The sequence below is a fragment of the Cibotium barometz genome, chromosome 7, assembly GCF_041138505.1.
Source record: "Cibotium barometz isolate CiBa-2024 chromosome 7, ASM4113850v1, whole genome shotgun sequence".
Classification (NCBI taxonomy): domain Eukaryota; kingdom Viridiplantae; phylum Streptophyta; class Polypodiopsida; order Cyatheales; family Cibotiaceae; genus Cibotium; species Cibotium barometz.
In genome coordinates, this window is record NC_141052.1 from 60,153,691 (window position 1) to 60,178,476 (window position 24,786).

Here is a 24,786-nt window from a genome sequence, read left to right on the forward strand (position 1 = left end):
CTTGTTGGGATGGACAATATGCAGGATGCACTTTGTATGAATGCATAGGACATGTTGCCAATTTATGAGATCTTGCAAGATGTACACCATGATGCCCTCCAGGCACCCATGCATTGCGCATGTATGCAAAGACTATGCAGAGTGAGAATGTTGATGTTCGACTTTTCTCCAAGGATTACCCCCTCCTGCAACATTATGGGAGGCGGTTCCAGACTCCAGCCAAGCGGTTGTTCACGTCCAAAATCAAAACCTCCTTTTTACCATGAGGATTATCTCATGGAATGTACAGGGTCTAGAGAGGCTTCCCACGCGCAGTAGGAAGCGCCTTGCTAAGGATCAACTCCACCCTCCTGCCATTACAACTGGATCTATGCATGTGTTACCCTTGCAGGAGCACAAATTAGATATGCTTTAGTGTGGTAAAAGTAGTAACGTCCTATTTCGAAACACTTTTTGTTCTTGTGTAGAGGGGACCAAAGGTGGGGTGTGCATCTCAATGTCAGCATCACTTTTGCCTCATGTTAATGGCCATGGTGTTACCATACTTACTAGAGTTCAATGGATTATGGTTATGGTGTTGGCTCGTGAACAGTGAGTCCTTTGAGGATTTTGCACTACTTCTAGGACCTAATGATCCCTTGAAGCAACGTATGGGGATGTTAGGCAAACCTAACCAGTGCTAGGTCTGTCACACCAAATTGACCACTTTGTGCGGGCTTACCCTAGGGCTAAGGATCTTAGGAAGTAGCACAAACGCACTCCCCAAGGGACATAGCCTAATGCTCCGCCTCAGCCAAGAGTGGCAGATTGTCTCTCATTGCCCTCCAGGTGGAAACATTGGGACACATGATGATGCCTCTCCCAAAGATAATATACACAGTGATAATGTATTGGGTCAAACTCATCCTCGCAAAAGGATGTTGCATCAAGTCAAAATGACTATGTTGAGTCCTCCTTGCTTGTTGGGATGGACAATATGCAGGATGCACTTGGTATGGATGCACAAGACACATTGCCAGTTTATGAGATCTTGCAAGATGTACACCATGAGATATGCCAGGATGCCCTCCACGAACCCATGCATTGTGCATGTATGCAAAGACTGTACAGAGTGAGAATGTTAATGTTGGACTTTGCTCCAAGGATTACCCCCTCCTACAACATTATGGGAGGCGGTTCCAGGTTGCTCACATCCAAAATCAAAACCTCCTCTTACCATGAGGATTATCTCATGGAATGTACAGGGTCTAGGGAGGCTTCCCACGCACAGCAGGAAGCGCCTTGTTAAGGGTTAACTCCACCCTCGTGCCATTACAAGTGGACCTATGGATGTCTTACTCTTGCAAGAGCACAAATTAGATATGCTTTAGTGTGGTAAAACTAGTAAGATCCTATCTGGAGACACTTTTTGGTCTTGTGCAGAGGGGACCAAAGGTGGGGTGTGCATCTCAGTGTTAGCATCACTTTTGCCTCAAGTTATTGGCCATGGTGTTATCATACCTGCTAGAACATGGTTAAGCAATCCTCGGGCAAAAAGGGTGGCCCCAACAATCCTCGGACACACCTCTTAGAGAGAGCCTCTTGAGAGAGATTCATAATCTCCTCCTATGTGGTAGGGATTGTTAGACAGAAGATGATTTCCAGAGGAGGCCTTAACTAACTCTTTATCTTAATCATGGTATAACTGTAGAAGTGGGGATGGATGCATCTTTGTTGCATGGTTGGATAGATTTTATGTGGATGACTGAGGCCTGCATAACTCTATTGCCATCTTGCCTAATACTACCAAATCAGATCACTACCTGGTTGTTTTGTGCATCAGGGAACTTGGGAGACAGAAGGCTGTACTTGGTGTTCGCATCCCAAACTCCCTCTAGAGGTTAGAGAGATTTGGAGGCTATGTGATGATCCTGAACCCCGAGAGAGACTTGCCTTAGCCCTTTGAAGAGAACTAACCAACTCTATCACTCTGTTGCCTTGGCCAACAAAGAAGAGGCACTAGACAAGGAGTGAGCTATCTTGGCTACACTTTAGAGGGAACACGAGAAGCATCATGAGTCCACTTGGATCCCAGATCTCTTGTCCATTGTTAGAGCTGAGTTACAAGTGGCCATGGATAGGCAAGCTGATTTTGTATTTCATACTAATCAGGCATTCTGGACTCAGATGGGTAGCAACAGATGCAACAAACCATTTTTCTCACCACATGGACCTATACATATTGCCTCATATTTTTATCAAGCCGCCTTGCTCTCTGCAGAGGCCTACTCTTCATATAGAGATATTGCACAACCGAAAGTCTGGAAGCACATGCCCAGGCTTGTTACAGATGATATGAGCACCTCTTTGGATGCCCCCTTTCCAAAGGATGAGTCGAGACATGCTATACACACCCTATCAAAAAGAAAAATGCCTAGGGGATAATGGTATCTCTCCATTCTTCTTCTTGCAATTTACTACTGCTTTGTGGAGATGTTGTGTACCGGTATAATGGCCCCTTTTCTCCAGAGGGTATTATCCACCTTGTCCCAAAACATGGAGACAAGACCAATATTAGACAGTGGAGGCCCATTACTCTGCTTGGATCTGCTTATTACAAAATTTTAGCGAAGACAATGAGTATGAGGCTTCAGCCTGTTCTTCAGAGAGTTATTCATGATACACAGAATGATTTCCTCCAAGAAAGGAGTATTTTTTATAATATCTTTTCATTCCGAGAAGCTGTGGAGTGGACTAAATTTGTCCAACAACCCCTTGCCACTCTCTTGCTAACCTTTGACTTGCATGTATAGGGAGGCCCATAGCTTTGGCCTATGAGGGACGTGGTGAGCGCTTGCAGATCTCTCATTCTGTGAGGTAGGGATGGCCCTTAGCTCCACTACTTTACCTTATAGTACCGTAGGCTATGAGTAGGTTTCTTCTGAGGGGTTTCAGGCCTCAAGTTGCCTCTTCGCACATCAGAAGAGTTACTAGACTCAAAGCTAGCAGATGATACTACTATATGCCTCTGTGATGTCCACACTGCCTTGGAGATTTTTTGTTTGGTAGTAGCACGCGCCACCATCAATTGGCACAAATCGACAGGATTATAAATTTGTGACTCTCCGCACAGATTGGGGTTTAACTGGATTGAGAGAGGATGCTTTACAAGTTATCGTGGCTGTCAGGTTGGCATAGACATCTCGCCTACACAACAATTCACTCGTGTGCTCATGAGCATTAAAAGTAAACTTCAGCATTGGAGTAGCAGGAAGCTTGATTTGGCCTTGAGAGCCTTGATAGCTAACCAAGTGCTAGTGGCGATTGCTTGGTTTGTCACCTCGTTCTGGGTTTTTCATAAGGGATGCATTGGTTAGCTTCGTTGGCTTATTCTGAATTTCCTTTGCTCAGGACTACATGGCCCTATACACACCAGGGCGAGTGTGGCTTGGGATACCATTATTATGCCTAAGAAAGAGGGAGGACCAAACATCATTGACCTAGACGTGCAATGTAAGGTTTTAGAAGATTTCTTCCTGGCAACAGTGAGCCTTGGAGGGACTTCTTCTGCAACAAATTATGAGGTGTATACCAATTACAAGAGGTGATTAGATTTCTTCCTGGCATTGAGCCTTGGAAGGACTTCTGCTGCAATAGATTACGAGGTGTACTCCGATTAGGGAAGGTGATTGGATTTACAACCCATGTTTTATCTTCTCGGATGCAAAGCACCGACCACCTTCTTCGCCCTTTGTGAGATCTCTTCTACCAGCCTAGGATTGCATGAGGAGCTTCTTGGTTCATATTCGACCATGACCAGTTGAGGAGGCTAACAAGCAGCCCATCGTGTCGAATGACCTTATTTTGGATGAATATGGTAGACTGCTTGGAGCAACCACGCATATCCAATGGGCTGCTTGGGCGACTCTCCTCCTCTCAGTACTGGATTGAAAGAGGCTCATGAGTCTCACAAAGGATGAGAGAATGCTTCACACCCTGCACTAGTCAAAGGAATATGTAGATAAATGCAACCATACCCAACCACTAGATCATTGGAAACTTCATGGAAGGGCCTAATCACTTATGGTTTAGGTATTTTCAGGGACATGGATACCTCTTTAAGTCATGGGACCTCCCACTTTGGATGAGAACAATGTACCAGTTTTTTACTCCATTTAGGATAGATGGCTTTTGGAGAGTAGTCTTGGGCAAGATTTCATTATGGGTCCAACGGTCCAACTAGTGAGTGGTGGGTAGGAAAAAGGAAGCACATCTATATTGATCCCCCTCAAGGAATGATTACGAATCCTTACAGCCTCTCGTTATATGATGGGTGTCCTATCAAATACTTGCTTTGGACCCTGATGACTTGGAGCAGAGGGATGCTTTTAACCCCATGAAAAGCATGCCCTTCTTCAGTTACATAGTGCAGAACGCCGAATACCTAGTTTTGGGACAAATCTAGAGATTCCCTACTTTAAGGGATCACCCTTGACATTCAAAGAGCTTTTTGGCAAAAGTCATGGCACTCATATAGGGAAACAAAGATCTCCTCTTTTATTTGGCTCTCTCTCCATGGGGGCCTTGCCACCAACTAGTGGAGATCAATCGTTGGTGCTAGCCCAGCTTGTTCGAGATGTGTAAGTGCTTCAAAGATAATCTACCATTGCTTAATGGGAGTGTAGGGTAGCAAAGAAGATTTGCATTGCAATAGCACACCTTTTTAGAAGGATGAGGAGGGATGCCTACATGTGTTTTGGTGCTATTTCTTGCACAACTCAAGTTTGAAGGGAACAACAGAGATATGGTCATGCAATTATCCAAGAAGTGGGTTTGCGATGCCATTTTCAAGACATGCCAGAGTCAAGCAACATACCACCAACAAAGAGATTGGACACTACATGTGAGATCATTACTAGCATCATAGCCTAGCACATTTGGAAAGCTAGATGCACCGAGGCCATGGAGGGCACTTTGCACTTTGGTTTATGATACACAATGCATTTTTCTTTTTTTTTTTCCCAGGAACAAGATCCTTCTATTAGTTAACAAAAAACAACCTTCAAATGCTAGATACAAACTCGCTTTCGTGTCCAAAGCAAGGATCAAAGAAGAACAAAAGGGAGGGGGGGGGGATACACAATGCATTTGCATGATCTGGTGTGATATTATCCACACATTGGGCCAAGACTCAAGGATCTTCAAGGACTGCAAAGAGAAAACATGGCAAATTCATGTGAGAATGGGAACATGGCATCTTTTTCACTCTTTTATTTTTGAGACCTTGCTAGTAGCACAAGGCACCAGATTGGTTGAGATTTCCCCCTTGCTTGGTCTGAAATCTCCCATCTTGTAAACTTTTCCATACTTGATAGAAATCTCGTCTGGAAAAAAAAAAACCACGTGCATGCAGGCAGCATGAAGGTGGTGCACCATATAGCACACATAAGATTGCATTACCTAGACTTTCTTGCTAAGAACAATTGCAGATTTTTTCCCCAAGGTTCATTCTTATGAAAATAAATAACTAGTAACCACTTTCTTTGCTTTGTCTTGAAAATAAAACAAGGGGGTTATTATAATTATTAGCAAACACCACATTTGGATAGCATACACTAGGCTAACTAGTAAAGTGTTCATAAAAATCAATTCACAATATTGATAAGAGAGTAATGGTAGTAAAAATAGATCATTGCATACAGCCTTGCTTGTTGCAAACGCTCCAATGACAATGAAGAAATGCAACCTTGCTGAAAAAGGTCACCTAAGCCATGCAGTTGGCTTCTGAAGTTTGTATATAGATCTCTACTTTAGTACAAGATTCACGAATACAAATATAGAAGTTTGTCCCTTCTAGAAGTTTGTCCCTTTTAAAGAAGGGACTAACACTCTCTCGCTCTCCAAAAAAAAGGGGAGACTTACACAGCCTTGATTGCCTCTCACCAGCAGCATTGCCATACAGCTCCTTAGGTTTTGTAGGAACTCAACGGTTCAGTGGTTGGCTCAAGTTTCTCCCTTCCTATGTTGTGCGTCTAGCTACCCATAATGTCACATGAATAGGATGGAGAAAAATGCATGGGTCTTAAGGATTGTAATGGCCAGAGCATGTGAAGACTCCAATAAAAAAACTCTTACATGTTATTGCATCTCCTGCAAATTTAATAGGTGCTTCCCGTTTGTGACATACCACCAACTGAACTCTAAAAGATGATATACATGGTATTCTCCCTTCCTTCGTTTGGAACATGCCGCCCCCCTCCTATCCTCCAACAAACATCTTACATGTGACTTTCATGTCCTCAAAAATTCTGTGAGTAGAAAAATAAAGGGAGCAGTGTCTGCCATGCCACGATAAATAAGCTGCAAAGGTGGCTATATTTGTGGCTGCTATGACTTCGGGACTGTTACGTTCAATATCTTAATGTCTTGGTAAGGTTTATCATTCTTGTCTGTCTTAGCCTTCTCTATACCCTGCCATAACAGTAAGTTTGCATATTAGGATTGCTACACATACAAGCAGATAGCTGAACTCTGATAAAATTTTGCAGTCAACTGAAATAAGGGTACCTGCACAACATCCATGCCTTTAACAACACGCCCAAATACCGTGTGCTTGTTGTCAAGCCAAGGAGTAGCAACAGTTGTTATGAAGAACTGAGAACCATTTGTATTGGGGCCAGCATTCGCCATTGAAACCGTGAATGGTCGATCATGTCTTAAACTGTTCAAGACAAGATAGCTAGGTCAGTTGAATGATGTAACTCTTATCATCTCAACGCCACTTTGGCCTATGTATAAGTTCACAAACTGGCTGCAGGCCATGTGCATCAGGCCTCAGACGCATGTGCCATGTCTACCAAGGTTATACTTAGAAGCGTTGCACACCCTTGTGAGCCCTATTTGATAAAGGACTAAGATCACTGCGTCCAAGCACATGGGGGATGCACTAGGGTAGCAGTAGGTGACGCCTGTGATGGGAAAAAATAATGCTCAGAGGCAGAGGCCTAGGAGAATGTGCAGGCTGGGAACATGATAAGGAGCATAGCGGACATCAGTTGCAGCAAAAAAAATCAGCACGGACAAGATGTTCAGGCTTGGGGTAGATTTGAGGGCTGTGTAAAGCCCATGGGGCCCAAGACCAGCACGTGCAAGACCCCAAGGGTTAGGCCAGGGGCTGGGCACCCTTAAGACCCGGGATGAACCTAAACAAGGTGTGTATAACTTGTTACCTTTTGTGAAACTCGTCCTCAAATTCTCCTCCCCAAATAGATTGTCCACCTGTTCCATCTCCTAAAGGGTCACCGGTCTGCACCATAAAACCCTTGATGACGCGGTGGAAGATGAGATTATCATAGTATCCATTTCTACAATGAGTAGTAAAGTTTTCAACTGTCCTGGGACACTCTTCTGGGTAAAGCTTTATATGCATATCCCCAAAGCTTGTATGTAGAACCTGAAAAGGAAATGCCCATTCAACTGCATTAGCCAGTGTTGCCCAACAACCATACATACCACATTATCTGGTAGAGAAGTGGCCGTGTTAAGCATACCACATTGTCTGGTAAAGAAGTGGTGATGGCCTTGCCCACATCTGATACAGCCAGCAGCTCTTCTGGAGGTGGTTTCTCGTTAAAGATATCACGACCCTTTGAGGCATCTTCTGCCTCCTCGGGTTCTCTACGGCTGTGTACAAGCCAGGAACACCTTTTAATCTACACTTGAATCCCTCCAGTGCCAAACAAGAAAACCATCAAAAATAGCTCACAAAACCCTTTCATACAAAGCTCTCTCACCTGAAAAGATAGAACCGATGTTTCTTGAAAGCACAGCACACCAGAGTTGGATCCGCAAAAGGCTCACGGTCATCTGTGGCGTTTGATGCACCCCCAGGTAGCTTTTTGACTCTCTTACCACCACTTTCACCTTGATAAAGAGCTACTCTTAGAAACCTTTCGGTATTCTCAACCTTGCCAAGAATCCTTGCCACTTTATTGGTGTGTAAATTCACGATCTGAAAACCAACAGTAAAGCATGAGAGCCTGACCAATGAAAGCAGTTTAAGGATCTCTTATACATGATAAGATGAGCAGCTAAAGTCTCTTGATGTTCCTTGTGGGTACACTTAGTGTACTCCCCATGAAGAGAAAAGCCTTATACCTTAACCCCTAAAAGAGAGGTATACAACAAAAAATTGCTGCTCTCATCAAACACCGCATTTGGTGACGGAACCTTCTCTGTTTTCTCAATCTCCTTCTCCACTGCCATTCTACGCCCGAAATCTATCGCATCCAGCCTGTAGAGAGGTGCATCACTCCTCTGCAAGTCTTGAGCCACCTGAAACAAAAAAGGTAGTCCTGAATCAAAAATCAGTCACACCTCTCTCTCTCTCTCTCTCCAAAGGCACCACAATACCACGAGAGGTGGATATTGAGGAGCTCTACATAGTTCTTGAGGAGGCTGGGTCTCCACTCTCCATGATGCCACCATCCCATGAGCCTCAATCTCTCTAGTTGTCGAGGCCATACCTCAGTTAGCCCACTACTTAGTTGTATGCAGCTGATGCTGTTAGTTTTAGGTTCTTTTTCATTTATGTTATTTACCAGGATCATTGTAACCCATGGATACTTTGTAGCTAGGAGGAGCACACAGATTGGCCATACTCAATGGTAGCCAGGTTCAGGAGCCTTCACATGCTTTTCACATAAGCATGCACACAGCAGGCGGCCGAGAGCACGCTCCACGACAGATAGACCCGGTGTGAGTACAGTGGACTACTTGCTGGGACCATTCTCTCATACCGTACATAGTCTTTTACAGTCTCACCTCGCCCCATCGCTGTAGCTGCCGATCATGCATACCTTTCCTTCAGCATTGCATGCTGCTTTGATCCGATGCCACCACCGAGCGGCCCCCAGAGACACCCCCGATACCACTTCACCAGAGAGGCGGCATCTGCCTACACCAACCACTTGTACAGTGCTCTGCAGGACATGGACCCACATGTACCACTGGAGGACTTCACGACACAGTTCGCCTCGACACTCTGCACGTCAGCTGCCATGTACTTCCCTCACACTCGCCCATTTGTCACACCTCCAGGAAGAATGTCCCACAGAAAGGCTGGTACAATGATGAATGCCGGGCATGAGTTCACCTATGGTGGGGAGACAGTACAGAGAGTCAGCAGATATGTCTACCTGGGGTTAACTTTTGCAGGACCACGCTTTACCATGAGGAGGGCGGCCGAGGGCAGATTGACTAGAGGATATGCTGCACTCGAAGCCCTTGAGAGCCAGTGTACACACATCCAGTTTCATGAGCCTCGAACGAAGCTCTCGTTATTTGACACGTTGGTTACACCAGCGCTTTTGTACGGCGCTCCCATCTGGGGGCCGAGTCTCTATCACAGGCGGAGGAGTGGATCTACAGCAGAGCAGCCAGCCTCAAATGGAGGGGAGTTTTATGATGGGTGGGAGCACATGGAGAGACCACTAGTGATGATGATCTCTCGCATGATCAGGAGTAAATCATCAGTGCTAGTCTGGGCATACCAGCACTCCATGTCGCCCTGTGATGTGAGTTGTCTGGACGACTCTAGCGCGAGTCTAGAGTATCTGTGCCTGGAGAGGCTCCATAGCCTATGTATGAAAGTGACCGTCTAGAAGAGGGCCTCGGCTATGATCAGTGGGGCTCCCATCTCTGCCCGGACTATCTTATGTGGTACATGGTTGCAGCTACATGGTATGCATATGGACCGCCTTCCACCTTTACAGTATAGCCTAGACTCCCCCTTCTTGGAGTTGAGCCGGAGTGAGCTCAACAAGATCATCAGGATGGATATCATTCAGCTACACATAGCACGCACATGGATCACACCGGCCGAGCCGCTAGGGACAAAGATGGCTTTCTACCAAGAGCATCTTCTCCACTTATCCCCTGATGGTTTTGTTGTCCGCCCGAGGTACATGGACATTCACCTCTCTCATGGAGTCAGATGTGCTATTGGCCAGATCCGCACGTCTTCACATCAGTTGAGGATAGAGACCGGTTGACATGGAGCCGTCTCCCTTGCCCCTGAGGATCAGATTTGCCAGCTTTGTCAATTGGAGCCAGAGACTGAGGAGCACTACACATGTCGGTGCCCAGTGTACTACGAGATCCGGGGGCGCTTTCATTGCCTCTTCCGAGATGGATTTGGGCCACTGTCTAGAGTGATGGACTACTCATACCAGCGTTGCGGCTTTTTCTCCTCGAGCTGCGCAGACATTGAGACCACATCCTACGCTCCAGACAGGGAGGACATGTCTGAGACACAAGCCAGCGCACCATTGGCCACACGTCGACTGGCCCCCCACAGCCACCTTGAGTCACCCTGGACAGAGCTGGAGAGCTATGTAGAGCACGGCATCCACGACCTGCTGGGCCGCGGCCCCAGTCGAGACATTATCAGAGGATACAGGTGAAACTGGCATGACCTCAGCGCTCCACCCTGTCTATGCTGGCGACCTATGCAAGACATTATGGGATGAGTGACATTATGGGATGGATATGCCTTTTTCTGGCAGTTGTATAAGGCCACATGTTATAACTAGTTGTTTTTCAGCTTATGCTCTTCATTTTCTACTCGGGACATTTAGTTTTCTTGAGTTTTGGATGTATTGGTACTTTTGTCTCATATGCCACTTTGGCCTCTTATAGACGTTGATATATCTTTCTTTCTTTCTTTCATAGACCCTAGTGGTCTTTTGAAGACATTAATATAAGTTTCTTTTTTTGCTCTCTTTCTCCCCTATCCGCATAGAGAGAGATACACAGATAGAGATGTAGTCTTTTACATAGAAACTCACCAAAGAGGGGTGCGCCATCGAAGGGGGAAAAGGAGGAGAGCCGCGGGGGGGGGGGGGGGGGGGGGGGGGGGGGGGGGGTCACCATTTGGCCACCCGAATGGTTCACTCTTGCTTTCACACTATGTACATATTGGATTGGTCTACATGGCTTATGGAATGTGTCTATGCATGTGATTGATACGTGTCATGCTGTATAGTTGGATATGATATTCCGCTGGGACTTGACGTTATCATGCCCGGAATATCTGGAGGACTTGGCTTTTCGCTGGGACTTGTACCTTTGTGTACATGCCCGGAAACGCCTGGAGGATTGGCTTTCCACTAGGTCTGGTATCACATATACTTGCCTGAAAACGCCTGGTCTTATATGGTTTCATGAACGGAAATTGCTCATGCCAATGCTGCATTGCATAGCATCTTTATGTGCTTGCCTGCAAATGAAATGGCATGCTGTTTTCATGCCTGCATGACCTATGTGTAGTTCTGGGCTAGGGGACGCCCGCCCGTGAACCGTGCGTGTGAAAATGTCTGCTGACATGGTTGTGTGGCATGTGAACAGGTGGTAAGTATTACCCAATCTAGGCTCAAATAGCCCTTAGGACTTAGCCAATATTTATAAGTGAGTGTGTTCCCACTTCATTAAGGTTTGGGCGCCCAAAAGTCACTTATAAATTATGACCGCTTCCAAGTTCACACTCACTGAAGTCCCGAGGCAGACAAGACTCAATGTCCAGGACCTGATCCTCCCTTTTTACTCACATAAATGGGCATCTCCCCATGTCCTCTCACTTGATTGGACCCCAATTCACTTACTTATTAAGAGAAAATTCGTGTTTTCTCTTCATGAGGATTTTTGGAGGCTGAAAACTCTGTTTTTCCACCATTTCTCTCCATTTCCAAGCTCTCCATAGCCATACCCAACTTGCTAGGGTGTTTTCCAAGCTTCCAAGAGTGTTTCCAAGTGCTAATCACTCTCCTACTCATTCCCAATGACTGAAATTCAGCAAAACAGCTCTCATTTTTGCTGTAATTTCTGGTCTTTTTGCTGAAAACCCTAATTTCAGCCTTCCTTTCTCAAATTGAATCATAGGGGAAGCTTTCCCAGGGTTCCCTTCAACCTCTTGAAGACTTTTGTCGCGAAGGATTGCGGCAAATCGAAGATATCAACACTTCTAAAGCTTCCAACGCGAAGGCTTCTGCTTGCAACAACTTCTATGAAGACCGGTAAGCTAATTGGACAATGTGTTGTCATTACTTATTCAGTAGAAGGGCAGGACTCCTTGTTTAGCCGCCCTGTGTAGTATTTCTCTTGTCCTATGTGCTCTTGAAGATGTTGCTAGCTTGCTTGGTAGAACATAGAGCCAATGGTAGAGAATATGGGCACTGAAGTCGGGCCGGGCATCAAGGCAGCTTCTTGGTGATCTACATCGACATACCATTGTTTTCTAAATGCTGAATTTCATATGCATTGGCATGGAGGATTTGGCAATGGATGCCCGTGAAGCTATGTATTGAATTTCTCCAATAGTAATACAATTTGCTCAAGGGAGGGGTCGGCCGTTCCGGCTCATTGTGTGTCTCTTGTCAATTCAGCAATTTACTTCTTGTATATGAGCAAGTGTCCTTCAAATCTTAGTGTATTTAAGTGTATTGATTAGCATTGTGTTCAACCAAGTCACATTGCTATCAGAGCATACAGTTCTCTTTCACTTCTATCGTGAGAGACGATCACCGTGAACACTAGCTATCTCTACACTTAGAACATTATGGACAGCCATACAATGAATGTTGGAGATGCTAATACAAGAGGCAGGGACAATGAAATGCATGCCTCCAATGCTTTACAGGATGAGCAAACTCATGTGGTGCACAATAGGGAACATGAATATGTGGGACAGCCGTCCCGTGGCAAAGAGAAGATGCAAGACGAAGAGTCCATAGTCTTGAGGACTGAACTTACTCGTATGCAGGCTCTTCTCCATGCACAACAAGAAGAATGGAATCTCTATCGCCGCGAGGATCCATTGCTACATGATCGTTTGAAGGCCAAGAAAGCTGAATCTTATATGGATCATGCAATGGCAATGATTGCTCAAGAGTTGCACATGCAACCGAGGGATGCAGCACGTGCATACTTGGCTCGTACCGAGGATGCCTATGTAGAAAAGGCAACCATCCCACATGTCTTGGAATCCCCACTGGTGCCCGAACAAGAACTTATGTCTAAGAGGATAAATCTCCATACTATGGGAGAGGAACAATCAGTGACTTCACGCCATGCAGGAATACCTCATGTAGCCCGTGAAGGATACAATGTTTATGGCAGTGGTCAAAATGTATGTCAAATGCCATTGCCAGCTGAAAATGTGCATGCACAACACATGCAACATGGGCTGCAATTTTCTGTTGGTGCAGGTATTCCGCGTATCTCTCATGCCACTCATGCCTTCGAGTGTGCTCGTGAGGGAGAAGTTATGGCTGAAAATGTATCAATGCATGTTGAGGGGCCAGCCATGCCTCATGCTTATAGGGCACATGTATCTATGCCTTATGCATCACCTTTTGGTCCAAAAATGATGCCAGTTACAGGGGCTGTCCCAATCGACAAACATGGGGGAAAACATGTTGAGATGCACACACATGCATCAAAGTCTCGTGACTTCAAAGCCGGAGACAAATCTGTGAAGTTTGACACATATCATGGAGAATATGATGCATCAAAGGCACTTGCTTTTATTGCCCAGTTTGATATTGCTTTCAGTGATGAGGATTTCACTCAGAAATCCATGATCCGGCATGTAAGCATGTTCATGAAAGGCACTGCTGCCCATTGGTGGCTCACGGAGAAGCTCTCACCGAATCCTATTAGATCATGGGAAGAATTCAAGGAGAGGTTCTATGCTCAATTCTTGCCTCCCAATGCATTGAATGAGATAACAATGAAGTGGGATCGGGTAAAGCAAAATGAGGGGGAATCGGTAAATGCATATGTACAAAAGTTTTGGAAAGTGCTCTTGGAGGTGTCTCCATTTATGCATGTCACCGAGGCGGAAAGGAAGAGAAGGTTTCAATCGGGATTGCAACCCGTGTACAAAGCGGGATTACAAATGTATCCTGGTCATACCTTACACTAATTAATCGCAGCCGCCACCGCCACCGAGCAATTGGAACTCAAATTGAGTCGATCCAATAAGGCTAAACCCTCATTTCAAGGCAAAGAGAGGGCTGTCCAAAACCTGCAAAATGATGGACAGCCACCTAGAAGGGACCAAAACCAAGCCAAATCAGGTCAAAAAGCTAAAAATAAGTTTGCTAAAAAGCGCCCTTATAAACCGGCAAACTTTGGTCTTAGTGCTAAGAAGGAGCAGCAATATATGCGTGAAGGCAAATGCTTTACTTGTGGCAGCACTGAGCACATGGCAAGAGCATGCCCAAATAAGAAGAACAAAGCTGAAAATGCTAATGTACCGAAGCCTAATGTGCATATGGTTCCGGATGTGCAGGGCAACACTTCACATGATAGCAAAGATAGGGTTGTATGCAAAGCTTAGGGACAACTCAAAGATCAGCCCGCTTTGTTCATGTTTGATGATTGTGTATCTGAAAATTTCATATCCACTCAGATGCTTTGGGTATTGAAGTCGAGGACATGGGTCCTCAAATTGAAGCAGGGGCTGCCTTTGTTAGTAAGGTTTGGTTCAGCCAAGCTCTTCCCCATATTGTTCACCCGTCCTCTTAGTTCAAAAGAAGGATGTATCCTTTCGTATGTGTGTGGATTATAGAGCTTTGAATAAGCTTACCATCAAGAATTGGTTTCCGATTCCACGCATAGACGACATCCTTGACAAGTTGGATGCATCGGGATGCTTTAGCTGAATTGATCTCAAGAGTGGATATCATCAAGTGCGTGTAGTGCCTAAGGATGTACACAAAACTACTTTCAGGACAGCATTTGGGCTTTATGAGTATCTTGTTATGCCTTTTGGTCTTACAAATGCCCCGGCTACATTCAATAGAATGATGGATCGCATATTCCGTGGATACAGGAAATTTACAGGTGTCTTCTTTGATGACATCCTAGTCTTCTCGAAGACCGAAGAAGAGCATAAAGTTCATTTGGCTATTGTTTTTGAAGAGCTCCATAAACATAAACTCTTCATAAATGCAAAGAAGAGTGAGTTCTTCTTGTCAGAGATACATTATCTTGGGCATATTGTGTCCAAAGATGGAGTGCGGATGGATCCGGCAAAGATTGATGAAATTCGGAATTAGCCCGAATTGAGTTCGGTGCATGAGATCCGTAGTTTTCTTGGATTATGCGCTTACTATCGCAGGTTCCTACAGCACATTGCATGGATTGCTTCTCCTTTGCATGATTTTACAAAGAAGAAGGCCGTGTTCAAATGGACTAATGTAGAGAGAGATGCATTCCTCAAATTGAAAGATGCAACTACTCATGGTCCAGTGTTGATCGTTCCGGATTTGCAAAAGTCTTTTTGTGTGGAATGTGATGCATCTGGAAATTGCATAGGAGCTATCCTTAATCAAGAGGGACACGCCGTGGCTTATGACAGCCGTAGGTTGCATGATGCGGAGCTATCTCTTGGCATATATGAGAAAGAGCTCTTGGCTGTAATTCATGCACTTACTATATGGAAACACTATCTTCTTGGGGCTGATTTCACTGTGAAGACAGATCACCAGAGTTTGAGGTATTTTCTTACTCAAACTAAGTTATCAGAGAAGCATATGAGGATGGCCAATTTCCTCTCTATGTTTCATTTTCAGATCTTGCACACCCCGGGAAAGAAGAATGTAGTGGCCGATGCATTGTCACGAAAGCCGTATGTAGCAGCTATCTCGGTTGCCTCTCATGGGGACTTGTCTACCATGCGTGATTTGTATCATACGGATGCTGATTTTGCCACTATTTGGGCTGATTTGATGGCTGGTCATGCACATGCCTCATATGTGATCAAAGAGGGTTATCTCATGAAAGATAATTGCCTATGTGTGGTGTCTGACATGAGGCAAAAGGTTTTGGATGAATGCCATGCTCCTCCATATGCTGGTCATAGAGGCATAATGCCTACTACGCACATGATTGAGCGGTATTTCTTTTGGCCAGGTATGCGGAAGGACATAGAGGCACATGACGTGCATGTATCACCTGTAAGGTCAAATTTGATAGGCAAAAGGCACCAGGTTTGCTTCAGCCATGCAATTTGGACAATTGTGGACAGGTTTAGCAAGCAAGCTCATTTCTTGCCGGTCAAAAAGACCATCAAAGCTGAGCATATGGTTAAAATATATCTTGCAGAAGTGTTCAAACATCATGGAATGCCGAAGTCCATTGTGGGGGATAGAGATCCCAGGACTACAAGTCTCTTTTGGCGGGCCTTATTTGATAATATGGGCACCAAATTGGACTTCTCATCAGCTTATCACCCTCAAACGGATGGGCAAAGTGAGGTTGCAAATTCAGCCGTGTTGGATCTCTTGAAATGTTATGTGGCGGATCAGAAGTCTTCTTGGGAGAAGTACTCACCGCTTGTCGAATTCGCATACAACAACACAGTGCATGTATCTGCGGGAAAGGCCCCGTTTGAGATTGTTTATGGTAAGGTGGTTTTGCCACCCATCCTTCGCACAAAGGATGAGATATTTGCAGCTGATGAGTATGTAAGAGACTTGGATATTGCTTTTGCTCAGGTGCGGACAGCCATTGCAACGACACAAGACAAGCATAAAAAGGCTGCCGACAAGCATAGAAGGCAATTGGATGTTAAAGAGAATGATTGGGTATTGCTGAAATTTGAGAAAGCAAGACTTGCAAAGAGGCCTGGCAAAGAGGGTGCATATCCTAAGCTTGCAACCAGGTATTATGGGCCTTTTCGAGTGATCGAGAAGATCAATGAAGTGGCATTCAGATTGGCATTACCTAGTCATTGGCACATACACAATGCTTTTCATGTGAGTCTCCTTCGCAAGTATGTAGGGCCGGAGCCCAGTGAAATGGTCATTGAGGATCCACCAGAAGTGGATGAACTTGAGGAGATCTTGCAGCCAGAGCAGATTGTGTATCACAAGGAACGCAAGCTTGCTCTGCAGGCAAAGTTGTGAGGCGTTACATTGTGAAGTTTAAGAACTATCTTCCCATTGATGCTAAATGGGTAGATGAAGAGTTCTTCAAAGATTGCCCGCATGTGCTTCAGACATATTTGGATGCATTTCAATTGCGGACAACTATTTAGAAGCGGGGGGAAATGTCACCATTTGGCCACCCGAATGGTTCACTCTTGCTTTCACACTATGTACATATTGGATTGGTGTCCATGGCTTATGGAATGTGCCTATGCATGTGATTGACACGTGTCATGCTGTATAGTTGGATATGATATTCCGCTGGGACTTGACGTTATCATGCCCGGAATATCTGGAGGACTTGGCTTTCCGCTGGGACTTGTACCTTTGTGTACATGCCCGGAAACGCCTGGAGGATTGGCTTTCCACTGGGTCTGGCATCGCATATACTTGCCTGGAAACGCCTGGTCTTATATGGTTTCATGAACGGAAATTGCTCATGCCAATGCTGCATTGCATAGCATCTTTATGTGCTTGCCTGCAAATGAAATTGCATGCTGTTTTCATGCCTGCATGACCTATGTGTAGTTCCGGGCTAGGGGACGCCCGCCCGTGAACCGTGCGTGTGAAACTGTTTGTTGACATGGTTGTGTGGCATGTGAACAGGTGGTAAGTATTACCCAATCTAGGCTCAAATAGCCCTTAGGACTTAGCCAATATTTATAAGTGAGTGCGTTCCCACTTCATTAAAGTTTGGGCGCCCAAAAGTCACTTATAAATTATGACCCCTTCCAAGTTCACACTCACTGAAGTCCCGAGGCGGACAAGACTCAATGTCCAGGACCTGATCCTCCCTTTTTACTCACATAAATGGGCATCTCCCCATGTCCTCTCACCTGATTGGATCCCAATTCACTTACTTATTAAGAGAAAATTCGTGTTTTCTCTTCATGAGGATTTTTGGAGACTGAAAACTCTGTTTTTCCACCATTTCTCTCCATTTCCAAGCTCTCCATAGCCATACCCAACTTGCTAGGGTGTTTTCCAAGCTTCCAAGAGTGTTTCCAAGTGCTAATCACTCTCCTACTCATTCCCAATGACTGAAATTCAGCAAAACAGCTCTCATTTTTGTTGTAATTTCTGGTCTTTTTGCTGAAAACCCTAATTTCAACCTTCCTTTCTCAAATTGAATCATAGGGGAAGCTTTCCCAGGGTTCCCTTCAGCCTCTTGAAGACTTTTGTCGTGAAGGATTGCGGCAAATCGAAGATATCAACACTTCTAAAGCTTCCAACGCGAAGGCTTCCGCTTACAACAACTTCTATGAAGACTGGTAAGCTAATTGGACAATGTGTTGTCATTACTTATTCAGTAGAAGGGCAAGACTCCTTGTTTAGCCGCCCTGTGTAGTATTTCTCTTGTCCTATGTGCTCTTGAAGATGTTGCTACCTTGCTTGGTAGAACATAGAGCCAATGGTAGAGAATATGGGCACTGAAGTCGGGCCGGGCATCAAGGCAGCTCCTTGGTGATCTACATCGACATACCATTGTTTTCTTAATGCTGAATTTCATATGCATTGACATGGAGGATTTGGCGATGGATGCTCGTGAAGCTATGTATTGAATTTCTCCAATAGTAATACAATTTGCTCAAGGGAGGGGTCGGCCGTTCCGGCTCATTGTGTGTCTCTTGTCAATTCAGCAATTTACTTCTTGTATATGAGCAAGTGTCCTTCAAATCTTAGTGTATTTAAGTGTATTGATTAGCATTGTGTTCAACCAAGTCACGGGGGGGGGGGGGGGGGGGGGGGTTTCATACTCTTACTAGGGGACTTCAATGCTCAGACAACAGGCAGGTAAGTGCAAATGTATGATTTCCATAATGATGCCGTTAGATTGTCATAGACTGATTTGGCTGAAATGGGATTAGAAGAGAAACAAAGACGAAGGGGTGTCAAAGCTTATGGTAGGCACTTCCTAGAGATGATGTGGCAGAAGGGCAACTGTAACATGGGAATCTTATCAATCATGAATACTGATCAAACACACGAACATGCCAGAGAAGAGAGAAAGAATATAGCTCTACACAATACACCACACTAGGGGCCAGAAGATGGGCTGATGGTTAGATTACCAAAAAGGAGTCTGCTTCAGATACAACTTTGCGGGTGCCCGGGGATTCTCCACTGGCTAGCACCTGATTCTTCATGTACAAGATGAAAACAATAACAAAACATATGCTGAATTCGATGTTTGTTCGCAGAACGGGAGTGCTTTCCCGGCTACTATGCCTCATACACAAAAGCAAAATGGTGTAACTGAGAAAGAACACGTCTCTCATGGAGATGGCGAGATCTATGGTGACAACACGGAAGTTGCCTTATACCTTTTGGATGAAAGCCATCATGTGTGTAACCCATGTGTTGAACAAGTGCCCATAGTTGTTTGTACGATACAACTATGGACACAAACTTCGGTAAAATACCGTCTTTTAAAATAATACTTACAAACTTCAATATTTTCAATTTCAAAGAGAAGACAAGTTGTCACATGACACAAAACAAAATTCCATTAAAACCAAGTTGAAAACATACATAGATGATAGGCTAAGTCATACAATGCGAGGCGCTCTAGGCACAAGTAGTAGTAAGTACAAGAAGTGGTGTACAAAAAAGAGAGGCTAGAGGGTTGGGGCTAGAATCTAGATAGAGGAGGCTAGATGGAGAAGTGATCACAATCAAAATCAGAGCTCCTGCTAGGATCATCTCCATCAGAAGAGTGCCCATCGGAGCACTCGTGGAAGTCACCTTCGCTAAGGATGTTTCCCTCGTCATCAAGCTCGGGCTCTCTAGTGTCCTATGACAAGGCAATTGGAGCGTCCTCATTTGCAGGAGCGGAGGAAGAACTACCCAAACCTCGTCGTGTGCAGGTTTGCACTGTGCTACTCAAGCACGAATGAAACGTGCATGCCTAAAGACTTTGGTCTTTTGCATGCATAAATCTCAGTCAAGCACTTAGTGCTTCCATAGGCAGCCCCAAATTTTGCTTCAGCATCCAGCCTTCAGTAGTGCATCTCCCTCAACAGATCTGGATGCGCATATGGCTATCCGAAGTGGTTTCAAAGTTGATTGATGGTTCAGCAGACGTCTGCTCTATAGCATCCTTGCGTTTGGTAGTCTCTGTTAGTCATACTCAATAAGATCTCTGCATTGTGACAGTTCTCCAAAGTAATAAAGCAAATACTCTTGCTTGCAGGAGGGGGGCCTTCAGTGGGTATATTGGGACCCAATCTGGTGTCGTCTTTGCGATCTCTTTCTCTACAGCTCTACCTCCTGTGTATAAAGATTAAAGCAGATTGCTTCATGCTCACCAACATAAAGTATAAAGAAGGTCTTGTTGTGTGTTACACAATCAAGACCGTTGCATGTTACACGCGTTCACATGGGAGTTAAGAGTAATGCACTTTTGGTCCTTTTTGGAAGTGGTTTCCATGAGCAAAATCAAAGAAGTTTTCATTGATTCCGCTCAATCTTCATCGTCATCGAGAGACACATTCAAATCATCATCGGCTTCAACGACGACTTAGGCAACGTTAGATTTTACATAAGCATGATTGATTCCACTCAATCTTCATCATCATCGACACACAGATTCAGATCATCATCAGTTTCGATAACATCAACTTAGGCGACGTTAGATTCTACAACGGCATGATTGACATTCATCAAATAACATTTTATCATCTTCATGCTTAGTTTTTTGGGAGTTTTTATGATGAAAGGAAGACTGCTCCACTTGTAAAAATAAGCATGGGTGAGAAGTGTGAGTTTCAATGGGTGCCCTGTTTGGATTGTTTGTCCAAAATGGTTGTGAACTTGAAAAGAAACGATTGTGTGTGCATGTGGGAACGTATGGTTCCTTATGATTGAATGCACATACAAGATGATGATGAAAATAGGGTACGACGTTAGATTCTACAACGGCATGATTGACATTCATCAAATAACATTTTATCATCTTCATGCTTAGTTTTTTGGGAGTTTTTATGATGAAAGGAAGACTGCTCCACTTGTAAAAATAAGCATGGGTGAGAAGTGTGAGTTTCAATGGGTGCCCTGTTTGGATTGTTTGTCCAAAATGGTTGTGAACTTGAAAAGAAACGATTGTGTGTGCATGTGGGAACGTATGGTTCCTTATGATGGAATGCACATACAAGATGATGATGAAAATAGGGTACTCCAAGGGTCAGAGCACCTAGCTTTGGTCCCATTTGGTCTTTTCATTTAGTGAAATGTGCTCCTATGGTGCTGCATGTGGTCGAGCAAGTGTCTTCAACCCCTAGCCCACATCAGTCATACCTAGGGATAGTGGAGATTCAAGGACCATTTGTAATTTGAGGAGAGGTGTGTGTGTTTTCCATTTATTGAGGCAAGGATTCTCCACATGATTTTTATGGTGTGTGTGCAATGTTTATTGCTCTCTAAGGTTATCTTGTGAGAGGTGAATGTAAAGAGGGAGAAAAAGGTGAGAGACTCCATATGATGTAAGCAATGATGTATACTTGATGATGTCACGAGGCCACATGGGTCTAGGAGAGATTCAAGGGTAGCATGACATGATTTAGGAGGTGTGGAGATATTAAAAGATATTCTAGGATTTGATGGAGATATTCAGGAAGATGATTGTGGATCTAGAGATGCTTCTTGTGAGCTATAAATTGACGTTATCCTTGGCTCATTTTCTAGAGCTAGAGCGAATATGTTTTGCTTAGTGTGCCATTGCTTGAGCATTGTTTTAATCCTTTCTAAATTAATATAGCCTTTAAATCAGAGTTTAACACTTTCTACGATCCACCCTAGGTAAAAAGGGAAAAAAAATCATACACACGCATCAGCTTAAAACACTTATATTGATTTTATCAATCATCAGTTACCCGATGATTGACAGACATCACATTAGAAAGGCTTCAGCAATAGAGTGGACTTGCATACCTCGAGTGACTCATCATAAGTACGTCTCAATTTTCCAGTCTCGAACCAAAATACACGAATTCGCCGGTCAGGAGAAGTTGTTACAAATTGTTTCCCATCAGGACTGACCTGCCATAAAAGCACGCTCAAAATCTCTCAGCAAAGGTGGTGTCAGAATAGCACTATGAAATCATGATTCTTTGAATGACTTTGAGTACAAAACTGAAAATATACAAAGAATGAGAGGAAAGAAAATGACAACAGGAAACTTGATTCTCTCAACCGAATGTAACCAATTTTGGATTTGATCCCTGAGATTATGGTTTTTTTTATTTAAATCATATGGTCATGATGGAGTTCCGGTCAGACATAGTTGGAATGTGTGCCCGTGCCTAAACAAATCTTACGGCCTTGGTTGGGTTTTGGTGAGATACAGTGGGGACTTGTGTTTGTGTCTAACCTAACATTGTGCAATACAAGCTTGGAAGAAGATGCACGCGTGACTATCTTTTCTGGCATGGGCGTTGCTAGGATTTAATGCATGTGGATGTCCATGCAATCAATGATGCCTGGGAACCTGTGGCACATATGCATGACCCTGTTTGAGACCTAGCAGGTGTTTGGTAACCAATTTTGGATTTGATCCTCGAGATTATGATTTTTTGATTTAAATCATATGGTCATGATGGAGTTCTGGTGAGACATAGTTGGAATGTGTGCCCGTGCCTAAACAAAGCTTATGGCATCCTCAAGATTAGTGGCCTAATCTGGCAAGGTTAGGAAACCCCTGGGATTAGGGAGAAGTAGGCTAATATAGGTGGCTAAGGTTATTATTAATAAATCCACGTGTACTAGCTATTTATATTAGGATGGTTATTCATAGCAGCTGCCAACAGTGGGCACTATATAAGTGAAACATGGGTTATTGTTGTCATAACCTCACTATTGGTCGAAGTTCGACCAAGACTTCGGCTACATGTGTGGCAGAGCATAGATCGGCATGCCAAAGGATTGGCATGGATCTCTGGGAGTCAAACCTTAGCCCCTCGCTCAAGGGTGGTTCGAAGCATAGAAGCTACGGTTGGGAGGTCAGCTAGCCTGCACCTCTCTTAGGAGGCTTGTACTTATCACTTGCATTTCATGTTTAGGAGATTCACTTGACTTTTTCTTAAGTATCTTTCAAATGGACATCGTTGACCTTCTCGCTAGCCTTGTGGTGAACTCCCACAAATCTCTCAAAACCAACAAATTTATCATTTATCATTCATCATTTTATATTTGATAATTTTTTTACCATCCGACTTACTATTTTCGAGCAACACTAAAGCATCCAACTTTTTTATCATCAGCCCACACAGTAAAAAATCCCAATATAAAAGGTGTTTGATGGACTCTACGACATCTAAATATTTGGAAAGCACAAGCTTTGGGATTCATTTGAGCAGGCTCTATTGCTGCAAACCAGCCTCTATCATGTTGGCAGCTCTTCTCTATTCTTGTGGTTCTCTACTCCAAGGTTATGGCTCTATACCACCGCTACAAGTTTCCCTAATGCTAGTTGCTCTCTTTCTCTCTCTCTCTCCCTCTCTCTGGCCTTCTTAGATAGACAGGCTGCCCTCAAGGGCACACAGAAGTACATGGGAGATGATCTCACCCAGCACAGGTGGCACACCAACGTGAGGCAATGGTGACAATTCATGAGGCCTGTAGAGCAGGCAAGTGGGCTATCTACAGTGATGGTATGGTCATTATCATTGAGCGTTGTCCCAAATAGGGATGCGGGGTCTATGAGACCAAACACCTGAGGTTAGCGGTATGGAACTGCAATGGCACCCTGTGGTCAAATCCAGGAGGTTTGAGCAAGATTCTCAAATAGGAACGCGCGGTCTATGAGTCCAAACACCTAAGGTTAGCGGTATGGAACTGCAATGGCACCTTATGGTCAAATCCAAGAGGTTTGAGCGAGATTCTCACAGGCAGGGATGTCATTTTCTATACAGAGACTCATCAAAGCCCTGAGAGGGGCTTACCATACATAGTCGGGTATGAGTGGTAGTCATCTTTCTGAGGCGAGACCCGCACATCATCAGGAGTACGTGGCTCCGGAGGGGTAGCTGTCCTTTTTAGATCTCATCTCCGACACATTCTCAACATCGTCCGAAAGGACTAGGATGCACGATATCTTTGCGTGCGGCTACAACTTAGCAGTGACAGAGTCATCCACATTGCTGTGTGTTATTTTGCACCATGCCATTGCCCTTATGCCGCACAACATGGCCAGTCACTGTACTTACCATTATATGGGAAAATTATGGAGTTCTCACAACTTGGGGAAGTCCTGCTAGGGGACTTCAACGCCAAGATGGGGAGTCAGCAGGTCCCACTACTCGATCTGGATGACCCTATTAGACTACAGGAGCTGCACATCACTGACATGAGGTTGTAGACATCATCAGAGGACCGTGAGGAGGTCACGGTGTATGGAAGATATTTCTTAGAGCTGGGAATTGCACATTGTCTCGTTATCTATAACACGATGTCTTGATGGTCCACCCTCACCTCCTTCCCTCACTCAGGAGGTACTAGCACTGTAGACTACCTTATGGGATCTCCGGCTTTGGCACATCTTCTCCCCAACTTCTCCATCCCACCACCCCCCTTTGAAGCTAACCATGCCTACCTCTCTTTCACTCTTACCTGCACACCACACGTCCCTTCACCACCATCCCCCATGTTAAATCCCCATAGGATCTCCTCGCTCCTGGTACACAACTCGAAACCTGCAAACAAACCAAACAAACATGACGGGGGTGCAGACCTGACTCACCTCCCAACCTTGACAGTCGTGGGCAAGCCCACAACACTTGGTTGTCCCCACCGAGCCACGAGCTGAGATGACTAGATGGAC

The 24,786-nt window shown here is 44.6% G+C and overlaps 1 protein-coding gene across 2 annotated transcripts in view; it reads right to left on the minus strand.

Moving 5' to 3' along the window:
• Positions 1 to 5,600: 5,600 nt before the first annotated feature.
• The window catches only part of CYP71 (cyclophilin71), a 46,793-nt gene continuing 27,607 nt past the window's right edge, over positions 5,601 to 24,786 (minus strand). For both annotated transcript variants that reach the window (XM_086800905.1, XM_086800906.1), the window contains exons 7-13: positions 21,900 to 22,007; positions 8,137 to 8,313; positions 7,773 to 7,990; positions 7,530 to 7,662; positions 7,209 to 7,432; positions 6,547 to 6,700; positions 5,601 to 6,450 (exon numbers count right to left, since the gene is read on the minus strand). In XM_086800905.1, coding sequence (XP_086657031.1) covers positions 6,367 to 6,450; positions 6,547 to 6,700; positions 7,209 to 7,432; positions 7,530 to 7,662; positions 7,773 to 7,990; positions 8,137 to 8,313; positions 21,900 to 22,007 — 1,098 coding nt within the window. In that variant the 3' untranslated portion in view covers positions 5,601 to 6,366. The remainder of the gene's footprint in view (positions 6,451 to 6,546; positions 6,701 to 7,208; positions 7,433 to 7,529; positions 7,663 to 7,772; positions 7,991 to 8,136; positions 8,314 to 21,899; positions 22,008 to 24,786) is intronic.